This window comes from Loxodonta africana, chromosome 4 (assembly GCF_030014295.1).
Source record: "Loxodonta africana isolate mLoxAfr1 chromosome 4, mLoxAfr1.hap2, whole genome shotgun sequence".
In the NCBI taxonomy this organism is placed as follows: Eukaryota; Metazoa; Chordata; class Mammalia; order Proboscidea; family Elephantidae; genus Loxodonta; species Loxodonta africana.
The window spans coordinates 126,403,692-126,428,059 of NC_087345.1; the positions used below are offsets into that span (position 1 = coordinate 126,403,692).

The 24,368-nt window shown below is 41.7% G+C and overlaps 1 protein-coding gene across 2 annotated transcripts in view; it reads right to left on the reverse strand.

Annotated features, from left to right (window-relative positions):
* BORCS5 (BLOC-1 related complex subunit 5) overlaps positions 1 to 20,092 on the reverse strand; it is a 101,256-nt gene extending 81,164 nt beyond the window's left edge. The window contains exons 1-2 of one of the 2 annotated variants that reach the window (XM_023554399.2): positions 19,973 to 20,092; positions 16,640 to 16,783 (exon numbers count right to left, since the gene is read on the reverse strand). In XM_023554399.2, coding sequence (XP_023410167.1) covers positions 16,640 to 16,783; position 19,973 — 145 coding nt within the window. In that variant the 5' untranslated portion in view covers positions 19,974 to 20,092. Of the gene's footprint in view, positions 1 to 16,639; positions 16,784 to 19,576; positions 19,785 to 19,972 lie in introns of those variants that run through there. The other variant, XM_003405654.4, reaches the window with a different exon arrangement.
* Between the last annotated feature and the right edge of the window lie 4,276 nt (positions 20,093 to 24,368).

Genomic DNA, 24,368 nt, shown 5'->3' on the forward strand with positions numbered 1-24,368 from the left:
GCCTATTAGACCTGTGCAAAAAACAGATGGACCTTAGAGAATAACAGTGGATTACCGTAACTTTAACCAACCAAGTGATGACTCGAACTGCAGCTGCTGTTCCAGATGTGATTTCACTGCTTCAGCAAATTAATACATCTCCTGGTACCTGGTATGCAGCCACTAATCTAGCCAATGCCTTTTTCTAGATTCTGGTTTTGAAGGACCACCAGAATCAGTTTGCCTTCAACAAGCAAGGCTAGCAATACACCTTCACTGTCCTACTACAAAGGTGTATCAACTCTCCAGCCCTACGTTGTAATTTAGTCTGCAGGGACCTGGGTCCCCTTTCCCTTCCACAAGACATCACACTGGTGACATCACACTGGTGTCATTATCCTGACTGGACCTAGTAAGGAAAAAGTGTCAAAGACTCTGGACTTACTGGTAAACCATTTGCATGCTAGAGAGTAGGAAATTATTCAAACAAAAATCCAGGTGCCTTCCACCTCAGTGAAATTTCTAACGGTCCAGTGGTGTGGGGCACGTCGAGATATTCGTTCTAAAGTGAAGGATAAGTTGTTACATCTATCCCCTACAACCAAAAAGGAGGCACAACACCTGGGGGCCTCTTTGGATTTTGGAGGCAACGTATCTCTCATTCGGGCATGCTACTCAGCCTATTTATCAAGTGACTCGAAAAGCTGCTAGTTTTGAGTGGGATCCAGAACAAGAGAAGGCTCTGCAACATGTTCAGGCTGCTATGCAAGACACTCTGCCACTTGGGCCATATGATCTGGCTGATCCAATGGTGCCTGAAGTGTCAATGGCAGATAGAGTTGCTGTCTGGACTCTGGCAGGCCCCTATTGGTGATCACAGCACAGACCCTTAGAATTTTGGAGTAAAGTCCTGCCATCCTCTGCAGATAACCACTCTCCTTTTGAGAAACACCTTTTGGCTGGCACTGGGCCTTAGTTGAGACTGAATACTTAACCATGGGCCACCAAGTCACCGTGTGACTTGAGTTGCCCACCATGAATTGGGTGTTGTCTGAGTCATACAGTCATGAAGTCGGACGTGCACAGTAGCACTCCATCATTAAACTGAAGTGGTATATATGAGATCGGGCTCAAGTAGGACCTGAAGGCACAAGTAAGCTGCATGAGAATGTGGTCCAAATGCCCACAGTCTCCACTCCTGTCACATTACTTGCCCTCTTCCAATCTGGACCTATGGCCTCATCAGGAGTTCCTTATGATCAGCTGATTGAGGAAGAGAAAACCTGCGCCTGGTTTACAGACGGTTCTGTGTGATATGCAGGCACCAATCAAAAGTGGACAGTGGCAGCACTACAGCCCCTTTCTGGGACCTCCCTGAAGGACAGTGGTGAAGGGAAATCCTCCCAATGGGCAGAACTTCGAGCAGTGCACCTAGTTGTTGACTTTGCTTAGAAGGAGTAATGGCCAGATGTCCAACTGGGCTGTGGCCAATGGTTTGGTCGCACGGTCAGGGACTTTGAAGGAAAACTGATGACAAAGAGATATGGGGAAGAGGTATGTGGACAGACCTCTCTGAATGAGCCAAAGAATGAAGATATATATGTCTCATGTGAATGCTCACAAAAGGGTAATCGAGGCAGAGGCAGGTTTTAACAATCAAATAGATAAGATGATGCGTTTTGTGGAAACCACTCATCTTCTTTCCCCAGCCACTCCTGTCATTGCCCAATGAGCTCGTGAACAAAGCGGCCATGATGACAGGGACGGAGGTTATTCATGGGCTCAGCAACATGGACTTCCACTCACCAAGGCTTGGCTATAGCCACTGCTGAATACACAATCTGTCATCAGCAAAGACCATCACTGAGTCCCTGATACCACACCATTCCTTGAGGTGATCAGTCACCTCAAGGAATAGACACTTATGCTGGATATGGATTTGCCTTCTCTGCCTGCAATGCCTTTGCCAAAACTACCATCCGAGGACTCAAAGAATGCCTTATCCACCGTCATGGTATCCTACACAACATCGTCTCGAATCAAGGGACTCACTTCACAGCAAATGAAGTACACCAATAGGCCCATGCTCATGGAATTCACTGGTATTACCATGTTGCCCATCATCCTGAAACAGCTGGCTTGATAGGATGATGGAATGGCCTTCTAAAGACACAACTACTGCACCAGCTAAGTGGCAACACTTTGCAGTGTCGGGGCAATGTTCTCCAGGAGGCTGTATATGCTTTAAACCAGTGTCCGATATATGGTGCTGTTTATCCCATGGCCAGGATTCACTGTTCCAGGAACGAAAGGGTGGAAATGGGAGTGGCACCACTCACTACTACCCCTAGTGACCCACTTGCAGAATTTTTGTTTCCTGTTCCCACAACCTTATGCTCTACAGGTCTAGGGGTCTTAGTTTCAAAGGGAAGAATGCTCCCCCCTGGAGACACAACATGGATTCCACTGAACTGGAAGTTAAGAATGCCACTTGGGCACTTTGGGCTCCTCATACCTCTATATCAACAGGCAAAGAAGGGTGTCACCATATTGGCTGGTGTAATTGATCCTGACTACTAGGTGGAAATCAGATCGAAGCTGCATACTAGAGGTAAAAAAGGTATTTGAGAATACAGAAGATCCCCTACAATGTCCTGTGATTAAAGTCAATGGAAAACTATAGCAACTCAATTCCGATATGGCTACTAATGGCCCAGACCCATCAGGAATGAAGGTTTGGATCACTCCACCAGGCAGAGACCCATGACCAGCTGAGGTGCTTGCTGAGGGTAAAGGGAATACGGAATGGGTGGTGAAAGAAGGTAGTTCTAAATATCAGTCACAACTATGTGACCAGTTGCAGAAACAAGGTCTGTAATTGTTTTGACTATTTCTTCCTTGTATGTGTGCATCAAATATTTTTGTCTTCTTCACTTATATAAGATGTAAACAGGACTAGTGCATTTTCCATTGTACACGTTATAGCTGTATCGTGTTAGGCACAAGTATGATTTTATAATTGCTTTATTTAGAGATGGTGTATAGTTTAAGGAGATGTACACAGGTGCCAAGTTGACAAGGGGTGGGCTGTGATTGTTAAGGTTGTGTGTCAACTCAGCTGGGCCACGATTTTCAGGGATTTGGCAGTTATGTAATGATGTAGTTTGGCAGTTATATAATGAGATACTCATCCTCCACGATGTGACCTGATGTGATCGACCAATCAGTTGTAAAAGGAGTTTCCTCAGGGATGTGGCCTGAATCCAATATATATGGATGCTCTGGCAAAGCTCACTGCTTTCTCTGCATCCAGCATCTGGTTCATTGTCATATGACCTCTGGTTCTTGAGACTTGAGCCAGCTGCATGCCACATTGCCTGCCAATTTTGGATTTGTTGCCCTCCAAAGCCTTGAACCAGTGGCCTGGCATCTTACCTGCCTATCTTGGGATTCATCAGCCTCCAGAGCCTGTGAGCCAGCAGCCTGCCATCTTACCTGCCAATCTTGGGTTTGTCAGCCCCTGCAGCTACATGAGTCAGGAGAAGCCTCCAGCCTGATACCTGACCCACAGACTTGGTACTTCTCAGCCTCTACAGCTGCGTGAGCCATTTCCTTGAGATAAATCTCTCTTACTCTCGCTCTCTCTCTGTGTATATGTATACACATACACACACATATATACACACACGCTTCACTAGTTTTATTCTCTAGAGAACCCAGCCTAAGGCAGCAACAATTACAGTATAATTAATTCAAGCAAGAAACATCAGTGGATGTTTTAACTGGTCAAAGTGTGTTGAAAAATTAGATTTCACAGAAACTTGTTCTCTCAATAAAATTCTTAATAACACAATAGACAAAAATAACTTTATAATGTAGAAACCGGGCAAAAAAAATGTCGTTACCAGATAAATAAAAACAGTGATTTTGTTTCCAGTTGATATGCACTACAAGAAATGGTAAAAGATGTTTTTCAGACTAAAAGTAAGATATAAAATGGAAACTTGAACTACAGAAAGGGATAGAGAACTCTGGAAATAGTAAATATGTGGATAAATACACATTCTATATATAATTTTTTCTTAACTTTTTTGAAAGATATGATTGCTTAAAACAAAAATTATAGACATAATAGATCAACAAATTATGGTACACACACACAATGCAATACTACTTAATGATGAAGAACAATGATGAATCCGTGAAACACTTCACAACGTGGATTAGTTTGGAGGGCATTATGCTGAGTCATCTTGGTCTTTTCTTTCTTTTTAATGACTGCTTGCTTTCTTCACGTATGATGTCCTTGATGTCAGAAAAGGAAAGAAAAGACCAAGATGATGTCAGAGGAGACTCTGAAACTTGCTCTTGAATATTGAGCAGCTAAAGCAAAAGTGAGAAATAATGAAGTAAAAGAACTCAATGGAAGATTTCAAAGGGAAGCTCGAGAAGACAAACTAAAGTATTATAATGACATGTGCAAAGAGGTAGAGATAGAAAACCAAAAGGGAAGAACACACTCAGCGTTTCTCAAGCTGAAAGAACGGAAGAAAAAAATTCAAGCCTTGAATTGCAATAACGAAGGATTCTATGGGGGAAAATATTAAATGATACAGGAAGCATCAAAAGAAGATGAATATACAGAGTCATTATACCAAAAAGAATTAGTTGACATTCAACCATTTCAAGAGGTAGCATACGATCAGGAACCGATGGTACTGAAGGAAGAAGTCCAAGCTGCACTGAACGCACTGGTGAAAAACAAGACTCCAGGAACTGATGGAATACCAACTGAGGTGTTTCGACAAACGGATGCAGTGCTGGAAGTGCTCAGTTGTCTGTGCCAAGAAATATGGAAGACAGCTTCCTGGCCAACTGGCTGGAAGAGATCCATATTTATGCCTATACCCAAGAAAGTTGATCCAACTGAATGTGGAAATTATAGAGCAATATCATTAATATCACACGCAAGAAAAATTTTCCTGAATATCATTCAAAAGCAGCTGCAGCAGTATATCGACAGGGAACTGCCAGAAATTCAGGACAGATTCAGAAGAGGACATGGAACTAGGGACATCATTACTGATGTCAGGTGTTGGCTGAAAGCAGAGAATACCAGAAGGATGTTTACCTGTGTTTTATTGACTATGCAAAGGCATTCGACTGTGCAGATCATAACAAACTATGGGTAACACTGCGGAGAACGGGAATTCTAGAATGCTTAATTGTGCTCATGAGGAATGTGTACATAGGTCAAGAGACAGTTGTTCAGACAGAACATGGGGATACTGAGTGGTTTAAAGTCAGGAAAAGTTTGCATCAGGGTCGAGTCCTTTCACCGTATGTATTCAATCTGTACGCTGAGAAAATCCAAGAAGCTGGACTATATCAAGAAGAATGGGGCATCAGGATTGGAGGAAGACTCTTTAACAATCTGCATTATGTAGATGACACAACCTTGATTGCTGAAAGTGAAGAGGACTTAAAGCACTTATTAATGAAGATCAAAGACCACAGCCTACTGTATGGATTGCACTTCAACATAAAGAAAACAAAAATCCTCACAACTGGACCAATAAGCAACATTACGATAAATGGAGAAAAGATTGAAGTTGTCAAGGATTTCATTTTACTTAGATCCACAACTAACAGCGATGGAAGCAGCAGTTAAGAAATCAAAAGACGCATCACACTGAGCAAATCTGCTGCAACGGACCTTTTTAAAGTGTTGAAAAGCAAAGATGTCACCTTGAAGACTAGGGTGTGCCTGACCCAAGCCGTGGTTTTTTCAATTGTATCACATGCATGTGAAAGCTGGATGATGAATAAGGAAGACTAAAGAAGAACTGATGCCTCTCAACTGTGGTGCTGGTGTAAGAATACTGAATATACCATGGACTGCCAAAAGAATTAACAAATGTGCCTTAGAAAAAGTACAACCAGAATGCTCCTTAGAAACAAGGATGACGAGAGCACGTCTTACATACTTTGGACATGTTGTCAGGAGGGATCAGTACCTGGAGAAAGACATCATGCTTGGTAAAGTACAGGGTCAGCGGAAAAAAGGAAGACCCTCAAGGAGGTGGACTGACACAGTAGCTGCAACAATGGGCTCAAGCATAATGACGATTGTAAGGATGGCGCAGGACCGGGCAGTGTTTCATTCTGTGGTACACAGGGTTGTTACGAGGCAGAACTGACTCGACAGCACCTAACAACAACAACAACATGCTGAGTCAAACAAGTCAATCACAAAAGGGTAAACATTGTTTAAACCAAAAAAAAAAAAAACCAAACCCAGTGCTGTCGAGTTGATTCCGACTCATAGCGACCCTATAGAACAGAACAGAACTGCCCCATAGAGTTTCCAAGGAGCGCCTGGCGGATTCGAACTGCCGACCCTTGGATTAGCAGCCGTAGCACTTAACCACTACGCCACCAGGGTTTCCAAACATTGTGTAAGACCACTATTATAAAAACCCAAGAAAAGGTTTACACACAGGAAAAAAAAATCTTTGATGGTTATGAGGGAGGGAGCAGATGGAGAGGGGAAATCACTAACTAGACAGTGGACAAGTGTTAACTTTGGTGAAGGGAAAGGTAACAATATAGGGAAAGTCAGCACACCTTGACCAAGGAAAAGCCATAATAGCTTCTTAGAAACATCCAAACACTTTGAAGGACTGAGTTACTGGGCCATGAGCTGGGGACCATGGTCTCAGCAGACATCTAGGTCAAATGGCATAACCTGGTTCATTAAAGAAAATTATCTACATCCTACTGTGGTGAGTAACATCTGGGGTCTTAAAGGCTTGCAAGCAGCCATCTAAGATCCATCTACTAGTCCCATCCCGTCCAGAGCAAATGAGAATGAAGAAATTCAAAGACAAAAGGAAAATATTAGTCCCAAGGACTAATGAACCACAGCCTCCACCCAGCCTGAGCCCAGAAGAACTAGATGGTGCCTGGCTACCACCACTGACTGCTTTGACGGGGATCACAGTAGAGGGTTCCAGACAGAGCAGGAGAAAAATGTAGAAAATTCAAATTCACAGAAAAAGAAAGGCCCAGACTTACTGGTATGACAGAAACTGGAGGAACCCCTGAGACTATGGCCCCCGGACACCCTGCTAACTCAGAAGTGAAGCCACTCCCGAAGTCCACCTCTCAGCCAAAGATTAGACAGGCCTATAAAACAAACAACAACACACATGAGGAACATGTTTCTCAGTTCAATCAAGTATGTGAGACCAAATGGGCAACACCTGCTCAAAAACAAAGACGAGAAGGCAGGAAGGGACAGGAAACCTGGACAAATGGACATGGGGAACCCAGGGTGTAAAGGGAAAGGGGGAGAGTGCTGACACATTGCAGGGATTGTAACCAAAGTCACAAAACAATTTGTGTATAAATTTTTGAATGAAAAACTAATTTGTGCTCTAAACTCTCACCTGAAACATAATAAAAAAATTAAAAAAATGTTCTATTGTGCTTTAAGTGAAAGTTTACAAATCAAGTTGGACTCTCATACAAAAATTTATAAACACCTTGCTACATACTTCTAATTGCTCTCCCCCTAATGAGATGGCACGCTTCTTCCCTCCTCTTTCTTTTCAAATCCATTAGGCCAGCTTCTGGCCCTCTCTACCCTTTCATCTCCCCTTCAGACAGGAGATGCCAACATAGTCTCATGTGTCTACTTGATCCAAGAAGCTCGTTCTTCACCAGTTATCACTGTCTATCCCATAGTCTAGTCCAACCCATTTCTGAAGAGTTAGCTTTAGGAATGGTTCCTGTCTTGGGTTAACAGAAGGTCTGGGGACCATGACCTCTGGGGACATTCTAGTCTCAGTCAGACCACTAAGTCTGGTCTTTTTACAAGAATTTGGGGTCTGCATCCTAATGCTCTCCTGCTCCCTCAGGGGTTCTTTGTTGTTAAAACACAACAAAAGTTTTTTAAATTACAGCTATATTTTTTAAAAATACTATATAAGATTGCTAATGTATGTGGATGTATTTATTATACATGACAACTACAGCACAAAGAAGTGGGGGTGAATGGGAACCATATCATTGAAACGTTCTTACATTTTATGTGAAGTGATACAATATTAACTCTTAGTGAACTATGGTAAGTTAAGGATGTTTATTGTAATTTCTAGGGCAACCACTAAAATCTAATGCAAAGGAGTACAGCTAAAAAGCCAACAGAGAAATTAAAACAGAATACTAAAAAATATTCAATTGATCCAAAAGAACAAAGGAAAGGAACATGAGAGGAACCAAAAGCAGACAGCACACAGCCCTGTGGAAGAATCTGACAGTTCCTCAAAAAGTTACATATAAAATTACCATATGACCCCACAAATTCTATTTCTAGGTATACACTCAAAAGCACTGAAAATAAGGACTCCAACAGAATCTTACATACTAATGTTCATTTCAACATTGTTCACAATAGCCAAAAGGTGGAGACAATCAAAGTGTCCATTAATAGATGAATGAATAAACATAGTGTGATATATCCATATAATGGAATATTATTTGGCCACAAAAAAGAATGGTGTTCTAATATGTGTTACAACATGGATGAATCTTGAAAAATTATGTTAAGTGAAGTAAGACACAAAAAGACAATCACTGTTATGATTCCACTTATATAAAATATCTAGAATAGGCAAACTCATAGAGAAAGATTAGCGCCTACCAGAGGAATGGGGGCTTGGGGGAGTGGAGAGTTATTACTCAATAGGTACAGAGTTTGTTTGGGGTGATGAAAAGGCTTTGAAAATAGTGGTGATGGTTGCACAATATTGTGAATGTAATTAATGTCACTGAAGCATACACTTAAAAGTGGTTAAAATGGAAACTTTTGTGTTATATTTATTTCACAATAAAAAAATATATATATATATTTAAAAGTGGACAGTACAAATAGATAATGAAGAGCAAAAAAACCCCATCAGTTCCTACTCATGGCAATCCCATGTGTGTCAAAGTAGAACTATACTCCATAGGGCTTTCAATGGCAGATTTTTCAGAAGTAGACTGCCAGGCCTTTTCTGAAGCACCTCTGAGTGTATTCGAACTGCCAACACTTCAGTTAGCAGCAAGCCTATTAATCATCGGTACTACCCAAGGACTACAAATTAATTGAATATTCCAATTAAAAGGCAGATTGTAAGACAAAAAAGACCTAACTAGATGCCGTCTACAAAAGATGAACTTTAAAGACACAAATAGATTTTTTAAAAAAAGGAGAAAAAAAGATACTATGTAAACAGTAAATATAAGAAAGCTGAAGTAGCTATATCAACATAAGACAAAATAAACTGCAAGACAGGTGGTAATACATAGATATAAGGACATTTCATAATGATATAAGGGTCAACACAATAATCATTAATGCATGTGTGCCTAATAACAGGCCTCCAAAATACATAAGGCAAAAACTGACAGAATTAAAGAAAGAAATAGACAAGTTCACAATCACAGCTGGAGATTTTAACACCTCTCTTTCAGTGAGTGACAAAATCAATATGAAAAAATCAGTAAAGATATAGAAAATCTGAACACCATCAATCCCACATTGACCTAACTGACATTTATAGAATACTACACCCAATACAGGGTTGCTATGAGTCAGAATCGACTCGATGGCAGTGGGCGGTGGTGGTGGTATACACCCAGTAACTGTAGAATACACTCTTTTTAAGTGTACATATATATTCTTCCAAGATAGAGCATATACTGGGCTACAGAAAACTGAGTAACAGGAAAGGTTCAATGGAAAGTCAGGTGGTTACAAGCTTCTAGAAGGCAGAAAAGGTGTTTTATTTCTCTAATAAAAATAGGGTTCTGTAAGTGTTTGTTGAATAAATAAAATGGAATGAGTGAAAAAAAAAAAAAAAACACATATATACCTAGGTAGAAGAGTGGGCATTGTGAATTTAACAATTTGGTGTTGCTGTTAGGTGCCATCGATCTGACTCACAGTGACTCCATGTGACAGAGTAGAACTGTTCCTTAGGGTTTTCTTAGCTGTGATCTTTATGGGAGCAGATTGCCAGATTCTTCTCCAGTGGAGCTGCCAGATAGGTTCAAACTGCCAACCTTCTGGTTGGAGGCTGAATGCCTAACCACTGCACCACTAGGTTCCTTTAAAGAAAAAATACTTGACTGTATTGACTAGTTCACAGTCGAAGAAAAAGAACAAGAAGTTGAAGCTGATGACACAGAATTAGAATCATCTAGATGTCTATATTTCAAAATACTTAAAGCTGTGAGAACCGTAGGTTCCCCAAAATAGCACTAGGCATGAAGTTAAAAGAAAGGAGGTTTAGTAAGTGGGACAGACACCTATATCAAATATGGAAAAGAAGAGGAAGACGTGGACTGAGAAAAACTTTGGTCATGAAAAGAGATCACTGGTAACCCTCAAGAGAAGCAAATCTTTGTGAAATGATGTATATGAGCCTGACCAGAAGAACCTCAAACAATTGAAGAGCTAGAACGGTTGCAGGGGCAGCCTATGGTAGCTACACAGGCAGCAGAGATAAGAAAAGAGAAAGCATGGAAGCCATGAAGTAGAATCAAAAGAAAGCATTTTTGTGTTTTCTGTTTTAAACTTGAAGCCCTGGTGGTGTAGTGGTTAGCAGCTTGGCTGCTAACCAAAAGGTCAGCAGTTTGAATCCACCAGCCGCTCCCTGGAAACACTATGGGGGAGTTCTATTATGTTCTGTAGGGTCACTATTAGTCGGAATCAACTCGACAGCAATGGGTTTGGTTTTTCTGTTTTGTTTTGTTTTAAACTTGGGAAGATCTGAACATATAAACAGAAAGAAAGAGATCCACTAATATGCAAAGGCATTCAACTGTGTGGATCATAATAAATGATGGATAACATTGTGAAGAACGGGAATTCCAGAACACTTAATTGTGCTCATGAAGAACCTGTACAGAGACCAAGAGGCAGTTGTTCGAACAGAACAAGAGGATACTGCGTAAAGTCAAGAAAGGTATGTGTCAGGGTTGTATCCTTTCACCATACTTATTCACTCTTCATGCTGAGCAAATAATGCAAGAAGCTGCACTATATGAAGAACGTGGCATCAGGATTGGAGGAAGACTCCTAACAACCTGCATTATACGGATGACAAAACCTTTCTTGCTGAAAGTAAAGAGGATTTGAAGCACTTACTGATGGAAGGTCAAAGATTACAGCCTTCAGTATGGATTATACCTCAACATAAAGAAAACAAAAATCCTCACAACTGGACCAATAAGCAACATCATGATAAACAGGGAAAAGATTGAGGTTGTCAAGGATTTCAGTTTACTCGGATCTACAATTAACACCCACGGAAGCAGCAGTCAAGAAATCAAAAGATGCGTTGCTTTGGTAAAAATCTGCTGCAAAAGACCTCTTTAAAGTATTGGAAAAAAAAACACGTCACCTTGAAGACTAAGGTGGCCCTGACCCAAGCCATGGTGCTTTCAATTGCCTCATATGCAATAAAAAGCTGGACGATGAATAAGGAAGACTGAAGTAGAGCTGACACCTTTGAATTGTGATGCTGGGGGAGAATATTGAATATACCATGGACTGCCAAAAGAATGAACAAATCTGTCTTGGAAGAAGTACAACCAGAATGCTCCTTTGAAGCAAGTATGTCAGACTACGCCTGACATACTTGGGACATGTTATCCAGGAGGGGTCGGTCCCTGGAGAAGGATATCATGCTTGGTAAAGTACAGGGTCATTGAAAAAGAGGAAGACCCTTAACATGATGGGGTGACACAATGGCTGCAACAATTGGCTCAAGCATAGCAACGATCGTGAAGATGCTTGGGACCTGGCGGTGTTTCATTCTGTTGTATATGGGGGGTCACTCTGAGTCGGAACCAACTAGACAGCACCTAACGACAACAATCTTGATGCTAGAGAGAAGGAAAGTATAGAAGCCAAGTCCCAGCAAAGGAAAGAAAGAGTGGACTGAAGAGGTATTGTTTCAAAGAAAGGCATAGATGCCTTCTCTGAGGTTCAGTGGAAAGAGACTAGCATGGATGCAGGCACACAGAGATTTACTGCAGTGAAGAAAAAAGGTGAGGCTGCTCTTGAGACATGGCTTCATCTTCTCAACCTGCTGAGCATGACCACTCATCTGATGCTTCCTGCTCTGCTGAGTAAGGTTAACACTTCTCTGATCAACAGTCATGTTTAAAAGGTTAACTGAAGAGCAATTACACACACAAATAAATCTACAAGGTAACCAAGAAGTTACCAACGTTTCAAATGTAGTGTTTATGGGCAAATGTCACACTCCTTGGATCAACTCTAGGCTTAGAGGTTGCTTTAAGACTGCGGCTGTGACAAAGGCCCATTTGCTCTTCCCCGCCTCTGGCACTGCATGTTCAAACGCAGAGGTAAGGTCTAACAGCCAGGAAAGACAGGCTTCCGATAGATGCAAAGCCTTTCTATCTTTACTTGTCTGGCTAATAGGTTTGAGAGTGAGAAGTATGTGAAGAAACTGATTTGAAATCTAGCTCCCTTTTGGTGTCCTTATCAAAGGTTTCTATCACTTTATTCTCCCTCAGTTACAATTCGCAAGCAGCAGTTCTCAATATTCAATGTGATCTGAGAATCTTCACTGCTGTCCCATAAGATTTTACTCCATCCAGAAAAGTCCCAGGCTTCTTAAGTATCAAAATCTACTTCACGTGTATCATGTTCTCAACAATCAAACAGAGAACTCCCCACAAAACTGCTTAGTATCACTTAAGCATACATTTTATACTTTTGATCCTCCTTGTTGGTATAGTGACAGTCCTTTCCTAGGCAGTAAAACAATCTCTTAGGTCAGTAATAAAAATAGCAGATCAGTTGCAAAAAATGTCATATGCCTGTGTGTATGTGAGCATATACTCATCCACCAGTGGTGAATGAAAGAATTATTTTTACAATTTTTACATATGAAATATTTAACAATATTGTACTTCTACTGTGAATATTTCATATCTACAGAATGACATAAAATAGGTGGAAGTCATTAAAAACTATGAGTGGTTGAATTTTAAGTAAGAAATTTATAGACCTTGTTTAACTTCTACGAATCTAATTTATATCAAATCTACTATATTTTGCCTTGTGTCCTGTTGTGGCCATTTTTTGGTACTTTCTTTTCTAATTTTCTATTAAATGTTTCACATTTCCAAATAAATTGCTAATTTAGAGACTGCTATGAAAAAGTAAATTTTGTTTTTTTTATGAAAAAGTCATGTTAAAAAAAAAGGAAGAACAGATATTTGGCATTATATTAAATTATACTGTTATACTTATTGATTAGAAGCCCTGGTGGTGCAGTGGTTAAAGAACTTGGCTACTAATCAAAAGGTCTGTGGGTTGAACCAAACAGCTTTTCCACTAGAGAAAGATGTGGCAGTCTGCTTCCATAAAGACTTACAGCTTTGGAAACCCTACGGGGCAGTTCTACTTTGTCTTACAGGGTTGCTAAGAGTTGGAATCTACTGACAACGGTGTTTTTTGTTTTTTTTTTTAAGTACTTATCCAAAAGGGTTGAGGCCAAAGAATCTGCTTGCTTATTTAAAATGCAAACATTACCTCAGTCATGCGAATAGCCCCAAACTCGCACAGCCCGCTGCCTCTGCAACTCACCCACCAGCAGTAGCATTACATCATATGACATTAAGGAACAATAGTGAACTCTGTGTATTACTGGAATATACTGTTTTCAAAGAATAAACTGTCATTAAGTTGAATAAAAGCTTTCTGAAATCAAACCTGGTGGGTACAACCTTCACTGTGTGGCCCTTTTTACAACTTTGAGAAATAGCCTCATCCTGAAAGCAGTAAAGGGGGAAAAAAGAGATTAGAGTACAAAGGCGACAATGATGAGTGGCCCCCTCAGCGGTCCAGCAGGCAGATGGCAGGGCTTTAAATTACCAGGCAGAACAATGTCAAAGCAGGAGGTTTTGCAACTAAGGCTGCACCTTAAAACCCAAACAACCTCACACCCACCACCCATTTCCTACTAAAATCTGGTGATTACTATAATGGGCTTTGCTAGAACTGGAAACTGAATCTATTCTACGTGCAGAATGGTTCAAACTAGATGTTCTGATGCATCTTGAGATGGGCCATCACTTACAGCCATGTGACCTTAGGCGATTCATTTTAGCTCTCCGAGCCTCAATGTTTTCATCTGAAAAATGGAAAGAATAGTGATTTCTCCACTTTCCTTAGACACACCCCAAATCACATTACTATAACCTGCTTCTCACCAGCTTTCCTCCCTCCGGCACCTTTTCTCAGTGCTCTTAGCAAAGAAGTAGGAAAACAAAGCCAGGGCAACAGAGCTCACTGGTGGCAAAGTCACAATTAAAACCCAGACGTCAATGCAATCAAGTCCAGTATTCTTTTAGCTGTATCACATTAATTATTCACTTTTTGGGTTCCCAGTGATGATTTTAAATCTGAGAACACCAAGCCTTCTCCCAGATGCTTCCCCTATTAATCAGATTATCATAAAATATGAGTTATCTCAAATACCTAAAAAGGAAAAACTAAAATTAGAAAATTATTAAATACACTCAAAGGTCGTTTTGTTGTTGTTTAAGTATTTCCTTAAAATGGGGTAAGACTTGGTCACATAGGCTTCACTCTGGACCAGAAGATAGTTTGGGGGGAGAGATGATAGAGTTAACAGGAAGTAGAAGCATGGAAATGGAGTCCCTGGGTAGGGCCAATAGTTAAGCACTGAATTACTAGGAGAAAGCTGGAGGATGAAACCCACCCAGAGGCGCCTCAGAAGACAGGCCTGGTGATTTGCCTCCGAAAGGTCACAGCCTTGAAAACCCTATGGTGCATGAGTTGGAATCGACTCAACAACAACAAAATAGTACGAAAGCTGTGACTGTTGGACAGAAGTACCAGCAATTCCAGAAGAGATGGGGTACAGAATAAGGGTACAACCTCCAACTTTCTAAGGGTAAAAGCTAAGTCTTTTAGTCTGATTGTACTATGCTTAAAACAAGGATATGTGGAGATGGAAATTTCATTAAGTTGGCTTCGATGGAGTATCACATTATTCTTCAAAATAATAAAACTAATAAGAAGATGGGTAATAGGATATAACGTATTGTTTCATGTAAGAGCCAGAGAGGTTACCAAAGTCAAACCCTGAAGCCCATGGGGAACAGATCGAAAGCTTGTATTTCTTCATCTGTAAAACAGATAAGTATCGGGAAAAATGAGATGATGTATGGATCATATATAAAGGACCATTTGTTTATAGTGTAGAATAGTCTAACTAGTATAGGATTTGAAGTCAGGAAAGAAGGTTCAAGCTCAACCTTTCTATCTGCCAGCTGTCTGATACTGCACAAATCATTCAAACATATTTAATAATGTAAGAATTAAGGGGATGATATGTGTATATGGTGGGGGTACTTTTTCATACAAATAGTTATATAAACGTAGGATGTTTTATATTATGCCAGGTTAAGTAAATCCAAGGCCTTATATCCATTTATATTTCCTAATCTTGAAGGGGAGCTCTAGTGGCAGAGTAGTTAAGAGCTCTGCTGCTAATCAAAAGGTCAGCAGTTCAAATCCACCAACCGCTCCTTGGAAACCCTAAAGGGCAGTTCTACTCTGCCCTACAGGGTTGCTATTAGTCAGAACCGACTCGACAGCAACTTTGTCTTTAATATTGGTGGGGAGGTGACAGAGAGAGCAACGTTTGCTATAGTAGAAACCTCGTTCAGTTAATAGAAAATCATCTCTACTACTGAACGGAAATATGAAAATAATAAAGTTATGGCCTTCATATTAAACAGTTTTTACTCAAAAAAAAAAAAAAATTTTTTTTTTTTTTTTACCTCAATATAGGAAACCCTGGTGGTGTAGTGGTTAAGAACTACAGCTGCTAACCAAAAGGTCAGCACTTTGAATCCATGAGGTGCTCCTTGGAAACCCTATGGGGCAGTTCTACTCTGTTCTATAGGGTTGCTATGAGTCGGAATCAACTCGTCGGCAATGGGTTTGTTTTTTTGGGTTTATCTCAATATATGCTAATCAGGTGGGCTGATAGTTTGTACCAAACCAGACACATTCCCCTCATTCAACACAGTTGCCAGGATTAATTACAATTTCATCAGCGGTCATGGAGATTTTCTCTATGAATCTGAATTAGTCAACCTATTTTTTTTTTTCTTTTTGTATAGTCCAGATCATGGACAAGAATGACATTCCTTTCATGGATAAAGGTAGGGGCCAACTCTGACACTCATTTGTTCACTCAGTCCCTGCTTTTGTATCAGGCTTTATTCCAAGTGCTTGGGATTCAACAGGGAACGAAACACATAAAGTTCCTGCCATCATGGAGCTCACAGTCTAGCAGAGAAATACAGACTGTATACATATAACCTAGTCAGTAGGCCAGTGATGATTAAGTGCTAGAAAGAAAAATAGGCAGGGAAAAGGGTTGCAATTTTAAATAGGGTAGTCAAAGAAGGCTTCACTGAAAAGATGCCAAATACCTAAAGGAGATGAGAGAGTAAGGCACATGGATATCTGGGGAGAGGGTAGTGGGGCTATGCAAAATCTCCAGTTCACATAAGGCAAAATGCAACCCCTTACCTTTCAAAAGTGGCTGGAAGGTTGGAATCTCTTGCAACTTGATGACATCTGGATCGTTGCTGACGTTCCGTGACGCCTGGGAGCCCTGAGCTACGACCACAATATCATCCATCTTGGCTCTATGCTTAGCTGGAGAAGGGGTCACTGAAAATAAAGTTACACTGCTCAGGAGTTGCATGTTAGTTAGCTACCTCTGCCTCGCAAAAATGTTTTCAGTGTAGTCATTAAAAAGAATATTTTTACACAACAAAATGCAAGACATAGTTATCTGGCAGCAGGGGCTGGAGAGGATGAATTATGGGGTACTTCTACTTTCTATAGTATTAAAAAAAACCTCAAACATCACAGGAACATAAAGCATGTACTGCTTTGGCAATTAAAAATATTTTATTATTCAGCCCATAAAAGTCTAACCATGTTGTGTTTTTAATTTTTACTTCATTGATTCTCCAGACATTTGTCTCATTTTACCAATAAGGAGATGAAGGTATAAAAGTTGGCTGACTTGCCCAAGGTCAACAGTGCTGGAAACAGACTTAGGAAAGGCCCATTCCTGTGATGTTGGAGTTGCAAAGCTGTCTATCCACACTACCACAGGCCAGGTATGTCTAATAGATCCTAACCAAAATTCAAAAACCAAACCCGTTGCCATCGAATTGATTCCGTCTGGTAATAACCCTGTAGGACAGAGTAGAACTGCCCCATAGGATCACCAGGGAGCGGCTGATGGATTCGAACTGCTGACTTCTGGTTACCAGCTGAGCTCTTAACCACTGTACCACCAGGGCTCCAATAGATTCTAGTCATGGGAAAAACCCCTGCTACTCAACCCCAGGTGATGAGTCCATTCCTGAGACTTCAGCCCTCTCACTCTCAAAGTTAGAGACATTAGGCCAAGAAGGGCAGAAATAACCACTAGGTCCATTCTAGGCCGAGACAAAATCCAGAAATTTGGAGAACTGCTGGAGAAGCTGGTCAATTTCAGGTCCCGAGAGAGACTGTAGGAGCCCTGCTGGCACAGTGGTGGAAGCGCTCTGCTGCTAACTGAAAGGTCAGCAGATGGGAATAGACCAGCCGCTCTGCTGGAGAAAGATGTGGCAGTCTGCTTCTGTAAAGCCTTGGAAACCCTACGGAGCAGCTCTACTCTGTCCTACAGGGTTGCTATGAGTCTAAATTGACTCGGCGGCCAACTGATTTGAGAGATTGTAATCCATTTGGAGGAAAATGATTCAAACTATAAACGACCCCTGAGAACAAGCATCCTCCTTTTCCCAAATATCTCCCTGATCAGGACAAGAATGAACCTATAAAGCATATTATACTCTAGAAGTTAGTGTTCTCAGGCTCCTCACAGTCATGCCTCAAAGATCCATCCAGAGAGATCACGGAACTGCCCTGCCTCCTGGAGGCTAAGGTCTCCTGTGGCTTAGCATTCACTCTTTCAGAGTCTCTGATATTTTCACTGTTCTCCAAGAAAGACTGATTAATCTCTTCGGGTAATTTACTAAATGTTCTACAAAATCCATGCCAGAAATCTTCCTGAGACAAATTAAGTCTGATTCCCTTTCCCCAGACCAGAGGAATGCTGACTTTAGTTTTTAGCCCCTACCTTTTCGCTATAATGGGGTTACTGTGTGGGTTAAATGTAAATGTATGTAAAGCACCTGGCACAGGAAAATAGGCAAATTCTAACATCCAGAATGAACCTGTACTGTTGGTTGCTGGGAGAGCAAACATATTAAAAAAGACACCACACCTCTTTCCCAAAACATGCTTCTGGCCTGACACAGAGACAAGAAAGCAAGAGGTAGCAATGATTACTGTATTTGTTGTAACAGAAGAATGCAGCAAAGCTAGTAGATGCTGCTCACCATTAAAGGATGTTCCAGTTTAGCCCCCAGACCAGAATGCAGGTCTGAACTAATCCTGAGGAATACCCTTCAGTATGGAAGTCCCTAGATCTTCTAACTTCTACATTTCTGATTTTTAAGAACTGAACAGTTCAATGACAAGGGATACTTTTTAGGTCATATTTAGCCCAATTTGCATTAGTAACCCCAGTTGTTGTCCAGTTGTTCACAGATTTGCAGGTAACCAAAAAAAAAAAAAAAAAAAAAGGGCAAATGGTCCTCAACTAAGCATCAGCTGTTTTATTTACTCAGCACACAATATGTTCCAGGCACAATAATTCTCTCCACCTCAAATACTGAGAAAAACCTAAAGAATAATGTACAGGACAGAACACAGGAAAACACCAGAGCTTGCCAGCTGGGTCGTAGAAAGAAGGCCAATATACCTTCTGAAGGGAAAATTCAGTTTCTGGGGACGAATGCACCCTCTACCCAAGGGTTCAAACTGGTTATACACCAAACACACACCCCTTCTCAAAAGGAACCTCTAAGACCCGTTTTTAAGAAGCCTGTTCTTACAGAGCCTGCTACGATCCATCCACTACATGAGCCAAATCTCAGTATGTCAGTTAAAAAAAAAAAAAAAAAACAAAAAACCCGTTGCCGACTCATAACGATCCTACAGGACAGAGTAGAACTGACCCATAGGGTTTCCAAAGAACGGCTGGTGGATTCGAATCGCCGACCTTATCGGAGCTCTTAACCACTGCCAAAAACTAATGAAGTCCGTCTTTCAAAGATTTTTTTTTTTTTTTCAAAGATTGGGCTGTAGCTGGGAGAAACAAACAATGGGCATGTGCGCCCACACTGGCTCAGCCTGCAGCCAAAGGCACTCACTGCCATGAGGCGCATCAACCCTAGGATAGACGGCGGCTTTTTTTTTTTTTTTTTTTAAAGAAGAAAAACAATGATGAGGGGTTTCTGTGCGTTCCGGTCCACCGCTCCCAGGCCCCAGAAGGCTGGGTGGCAGTCCGCTCCACAAGCAGACAGGGCCGGCTGACGGAGGGTGGGAGGTTAGGACACCGACCTGAGGAGTTCAGATCGTTGGGTCTGCTCTCGGCCTCGGAGCTCTGCTCACTGCCCATGGTGCCGGCAGCGGTGGCAACGGAGGAAAGGCGGGGCGGGCGGTCACCGCTCTGGCTGCGGGGCGACAGGGCAGGGGCCGGGGACCGAGACGGGGAGGCTGGGCAGTGTTGGCGCCGCGGCAGGGACAGTGTGTGAGCGCGACGCGTCCAGCCCACGCACGGGCGCGGGCGGCGGCGGCGGGGGGATGGGGAGGCCCTAAACGGGAACCGACGTGCCAGGAGGTACGGCAGTTACATGCTTCACCCACTCCCTCTCATGAGGAACCGGACGGGAGGAGGAGGGGGACGCCCGCCTACGGCCGCGCCTGCGGCCAGCGGGCGGCGCCGCTTTCACTCACTCGCTCTGCTCCGCAAGCTGCTCCTTCCGGGACGCGGATTGGTGGCGCCAGCTACGCGCGGCCGTCAGTTCCGGGTTAGAAGGCCCCGCCCCCGGCCCGGGGGCGGGGTGGGAACTCTCGCACCGGCGGCTAAGGCGACGCTGCCTTAAAGAGCTCGACGGTCTGAAAGTGGAAGCCGTCGCAAAGGGTACGCCCTTTCCTATGGCAATGATGGGTCACTTTAAGCACCATCCATGTATTAGGCGCTTTATTCCTATCGTGGCAACTTCGCAAAGTTTTACGAATGGGAAACCAGGGTCCGGAGAAGTGCTAGATAGACGGATGATTCGAATCCCCAACTGTCCGGATGGAGAGCCCTTGTTTAAATTCCAAAAGCCGGGAGTATGGTAGGGAATGACCATACAAAAAATGCTAGGAGATGGAGGAGGAAGGAGCTGGAAATGAGAGAAGAATGAAGAAGTAGAGGAGAGAATCCCGATTCACGTGTTAGGGTGTGTCTGTGCATCTTCAAGGAAAAGTAATGCTCCTGTAGTAGATTCTAGGCACTTTCGGAGGACCTTTGCAGTTACTAACAAGCTACTCTGAAACTGAAAGACCAAGAAGGAGTACAAGTAATGCTAGAACGAAACTGCCAGTTTGAGTGGGTCAAGACGGACGTCTAGTAATGGAATGCCATCAAGGCGTTGGCTGGCTCTGGAGTTCTTAGAACTTTGCAACTTATATTATTTGCTTCGTGAAATGTCAAGCATACTCTGAGAAATGCATATACGGTTGCAGCAGTACACACAGTCTAATGCCAGAATTTCAAGCTGTATTCAGAAGAGGCTGTGGAATGAGGGGTATCATTACTGATGTCAGATGAATCTTGGTTGAAACCAGAGAACAGCAGAAAGGTGCATAGCTGTGTTTTATTGACTATGCAAAGGCATTAGACTGTGTGGAAAATAACAAATTATGGCTAACATTGCCAAGAACGAGCCTGTAAATAGACGAAGAAGCAGTTGTTCAAATAGAATAAGGAGATACTGCATGGTTTAAAACCAGGAAAAGTGTGCTCCAGGGTTGTATCCTTTCACCATACTTATTCAATCTGTATGCTGAGCAAATAATACAAGAAGCTGGACTATATGAAGAAAAACTTGGCATCAGGACTGGAGGAAGACTCATTAACAACCTGTGTTATGCAGATGACACAACCTTGCTTGCTGTAAGTGAAGAGGACTTGAGAGTACTTACTGATGAAGATCAAAGATCACAGCCTTCAGTATGGATTGCACCTCAACATAAAGGAAACAAAAATCCTCGCAACTGGGCCAATAAGCAACATCATGATAAACAGAGAAGAGATAGAAGTTGTCAAAGATTTCCTTTTACTGGGATCCATAGTCAATGCCCATGGAAACAGCAGTCAAGAAATCAAACATCATATTGCCTTGGTAAATTTGCAGCAAAAGACCCCTTTAAAGTGTTAAAAGGCAAAGATGTCGCTTTAAAGACTGAGGTGTACCTGACCTAAGCTAGGTATTTTCAGCTGCTTCGTATGTGTATGAAAGCTGGACAGTGAATAAGGAAAACTGAATAAGAATTGATGTCTTTGAATTATGGTATTGGCAAAGAATACCATGGACTCCCAGAAGAACGAACAAAATCTGTCTTGGAAGAAGTACAGCCAGAATGCTTTTTAGAAGTGAGAATGGCAAGATTTAGTCTCAGGCACTTTGGTCATGTTATCAGGAGGGACCAGTCCCTGGAGAAGGGCATCATGCATGGTAAGATACATGTTAGCAAAAAAGAGGAAGACCCTCAACGAGATGGAGTAACACAGTGGCTGCAACAGTGGGCTCAAAGCAATAATGGTAGGGATTGTGCAAGGCTGGGCAGTGTTTCGTTCTGTTGTGCATAGGGTCACTATGAGTTGAAACAGACTCTGGCACCTAATCACAACAACATACATATATATATGTCAAAAAGAAAATCTTGTACTCTGTTGGGAGTGAAAGGAAAGGAGTTTTATTGAGGAATAATATAGCTTGAGATGGGCAGCACTAAGTAAAAATACAAAGCACTCCACTGCTTGTATCCAGTTAGAAGTTTTTATGCATAGAGAACAAAGGAAAGGTAAGGAGTTAACGAAGTCCATCGCGATTCAGCTTCAGTTTTGAAGTCCTTTTAAATGTAAACATCAGTCATTTGGCTAGGGGTGAGTGAGTTTCACTCCCTAGGTGAGTGGTGCCAGCTGATTTGGCTTTACACGTTCTTCCGAGGAACAAATTGTTTACATCCTGACCTTTTGCATCCTGGGAATGTATGTTGATCCTGCCATTCCTGTCCTGAGATGAGTGCCTGTATGTTTGAAAATTTCCATCTGCGTATATATATATATATATATATATATATATATATATACACACACACATCAGAAGGAGTGTAAGGAGTAATTTTGAAAGTAACTTTCAGTACTATATGATAGACATTTTCTCTATTTTACCTTATTTAATTTTCACAACTATGCTGAGGCCCATAAATGGGTAACTTCCTCATAGTCACCAGATAGAAAATGGTGAAACTAGAATTTAGGACTGTCTTTTCAAACCTGGTGCTCTTTACTCAACATTACAGAACAGTGAGGAAAATGTAAATGAAAGTAAATTCAAGGTTCTATAGGATTATGTAGAACCAAACACTGCCTGAGGGATCAGACTAGGCTGCTAAGGTGATTTCTGAGTATAGTCTTGAGGTTTACATAAACCACCAGGCTGATGGGACTAAAAGCCTTCTAAGCCGTAAGCCCTTGGCTCCCCGACTAGATCTACCACCTTGGCAGAGTGGGAGAGAGAGGATGTAAAAAGGGAGGAGAATAACTCGTATTCTAGCTCTTGTACTACATCTTCCACATAAAGTATGTCGTGTTCCGTACTCTGACCTATACTGATGGGATAGTGTTTTTTTTTTTTTTGTATGAACATTTCATTTGAAAGGGATATTCTGTCCATCAACTGATGAATAGAGAAATAAATGTTATACAACCATATAATAGAATATTATTTAACAACAACAATAAAAAAGGAATGAAGTAGTGATACATGCTACAGCATGGATGAACCTTAAAAACATGGCGCCTCAGAAAACAGGCCTGGCAATCTGCTTCTGAAAAGTCACAGCCTAGAAAACCCTGTGGGGCAGTTCTCTGCACACATGGCTTTGCCAGGAGTTGGAATCAACTCGACAGCAACTAACAACAAGACTTGATGATGGTGGTGATGGGGGTGTTGGAGGAGAAATGGGGAGTTACTGCTAGTGAGTACATGGTCTCCTTTTTGGGGTGATGAAAATATTCTAAAATTGTGATTATGGTCACAAAACTGAATGTAGTAAAAACAATTGCATTGTGCACTTTAAATGGGTGAATTGTATGGTAAGTGAACTATATCTCAATAAAGCTGTTATTCAAAACAAGAATATTCTGGGTATAAAATGCCCTTATTTTTTGACTCAACATCTATTGGGAGTCTATAATATACCAGGCACTTGAATGAGGCTAGGGTTAAACCATTGAATAAGACCTAGTCCCTTCCTTTAGGAAGCTTACAGTCTGGTGGCAAGAAAATTAAACAGGCATTTATAATACAAGGATTCTGCCGGGGACGAAGGGGTTAGAGGTAGGAGAAGTCTGAGAATTGCGGCCTTTTATCACCCTTAAAATCTCTTCCACATGAGCAGCAATCTGTGTGGCCTATTTTGCAATAAATAACAATTGAACAGACTTCAAATTTACAAAGCACTTTCATGTATATTGAACCTGTACAACCGACCTATAAAGTAGATAGCGCTTTCCTAATTTACAGAGAGGTGTGGTTCATTTATGGTCACAGAGCTAATGAGTGGTAAAACCAGGGCTCAATTTTTCTAAAACTTATGAGGACCCTGTCCACTCCAAACTGGCTCCTCTTCCCATGTTCTTCATCATATTTCCTAGCATTCCCATCCATCCAGTCTCCAAAGCCAGAAATCTGCCCACCCTCACCCCAGATCCCACCAATCACCAGGTCCTGGAGAACCTCTCCCCTTAATCTCTTCTACCTCCATGTCCAAATCAGGACCTCATTACTTCTTTCATTTCTTGGACCTCAGAGGCCTCCAGCTTCACCTCATTCAACCCATCCTCCACCTTGCTGGCAGAGGATTTTCTAGAATACTAATCGGATCTCTGGACCTGTCACTGCCCTCCTAAAAACTTCTAATAATGTCCATGACTTGGGGGTAAATTTTAGGAAGTGGTTCTGGGTGTGGTTTAGCATACAAGAAGCTTCTTGCTTGGACCCAGCCTCTTGGTGCCAGACAGATGAAATTGTCTGTCGGGCCATGCTGTTTATTCTGTCTGAAACATTCAGCCTTT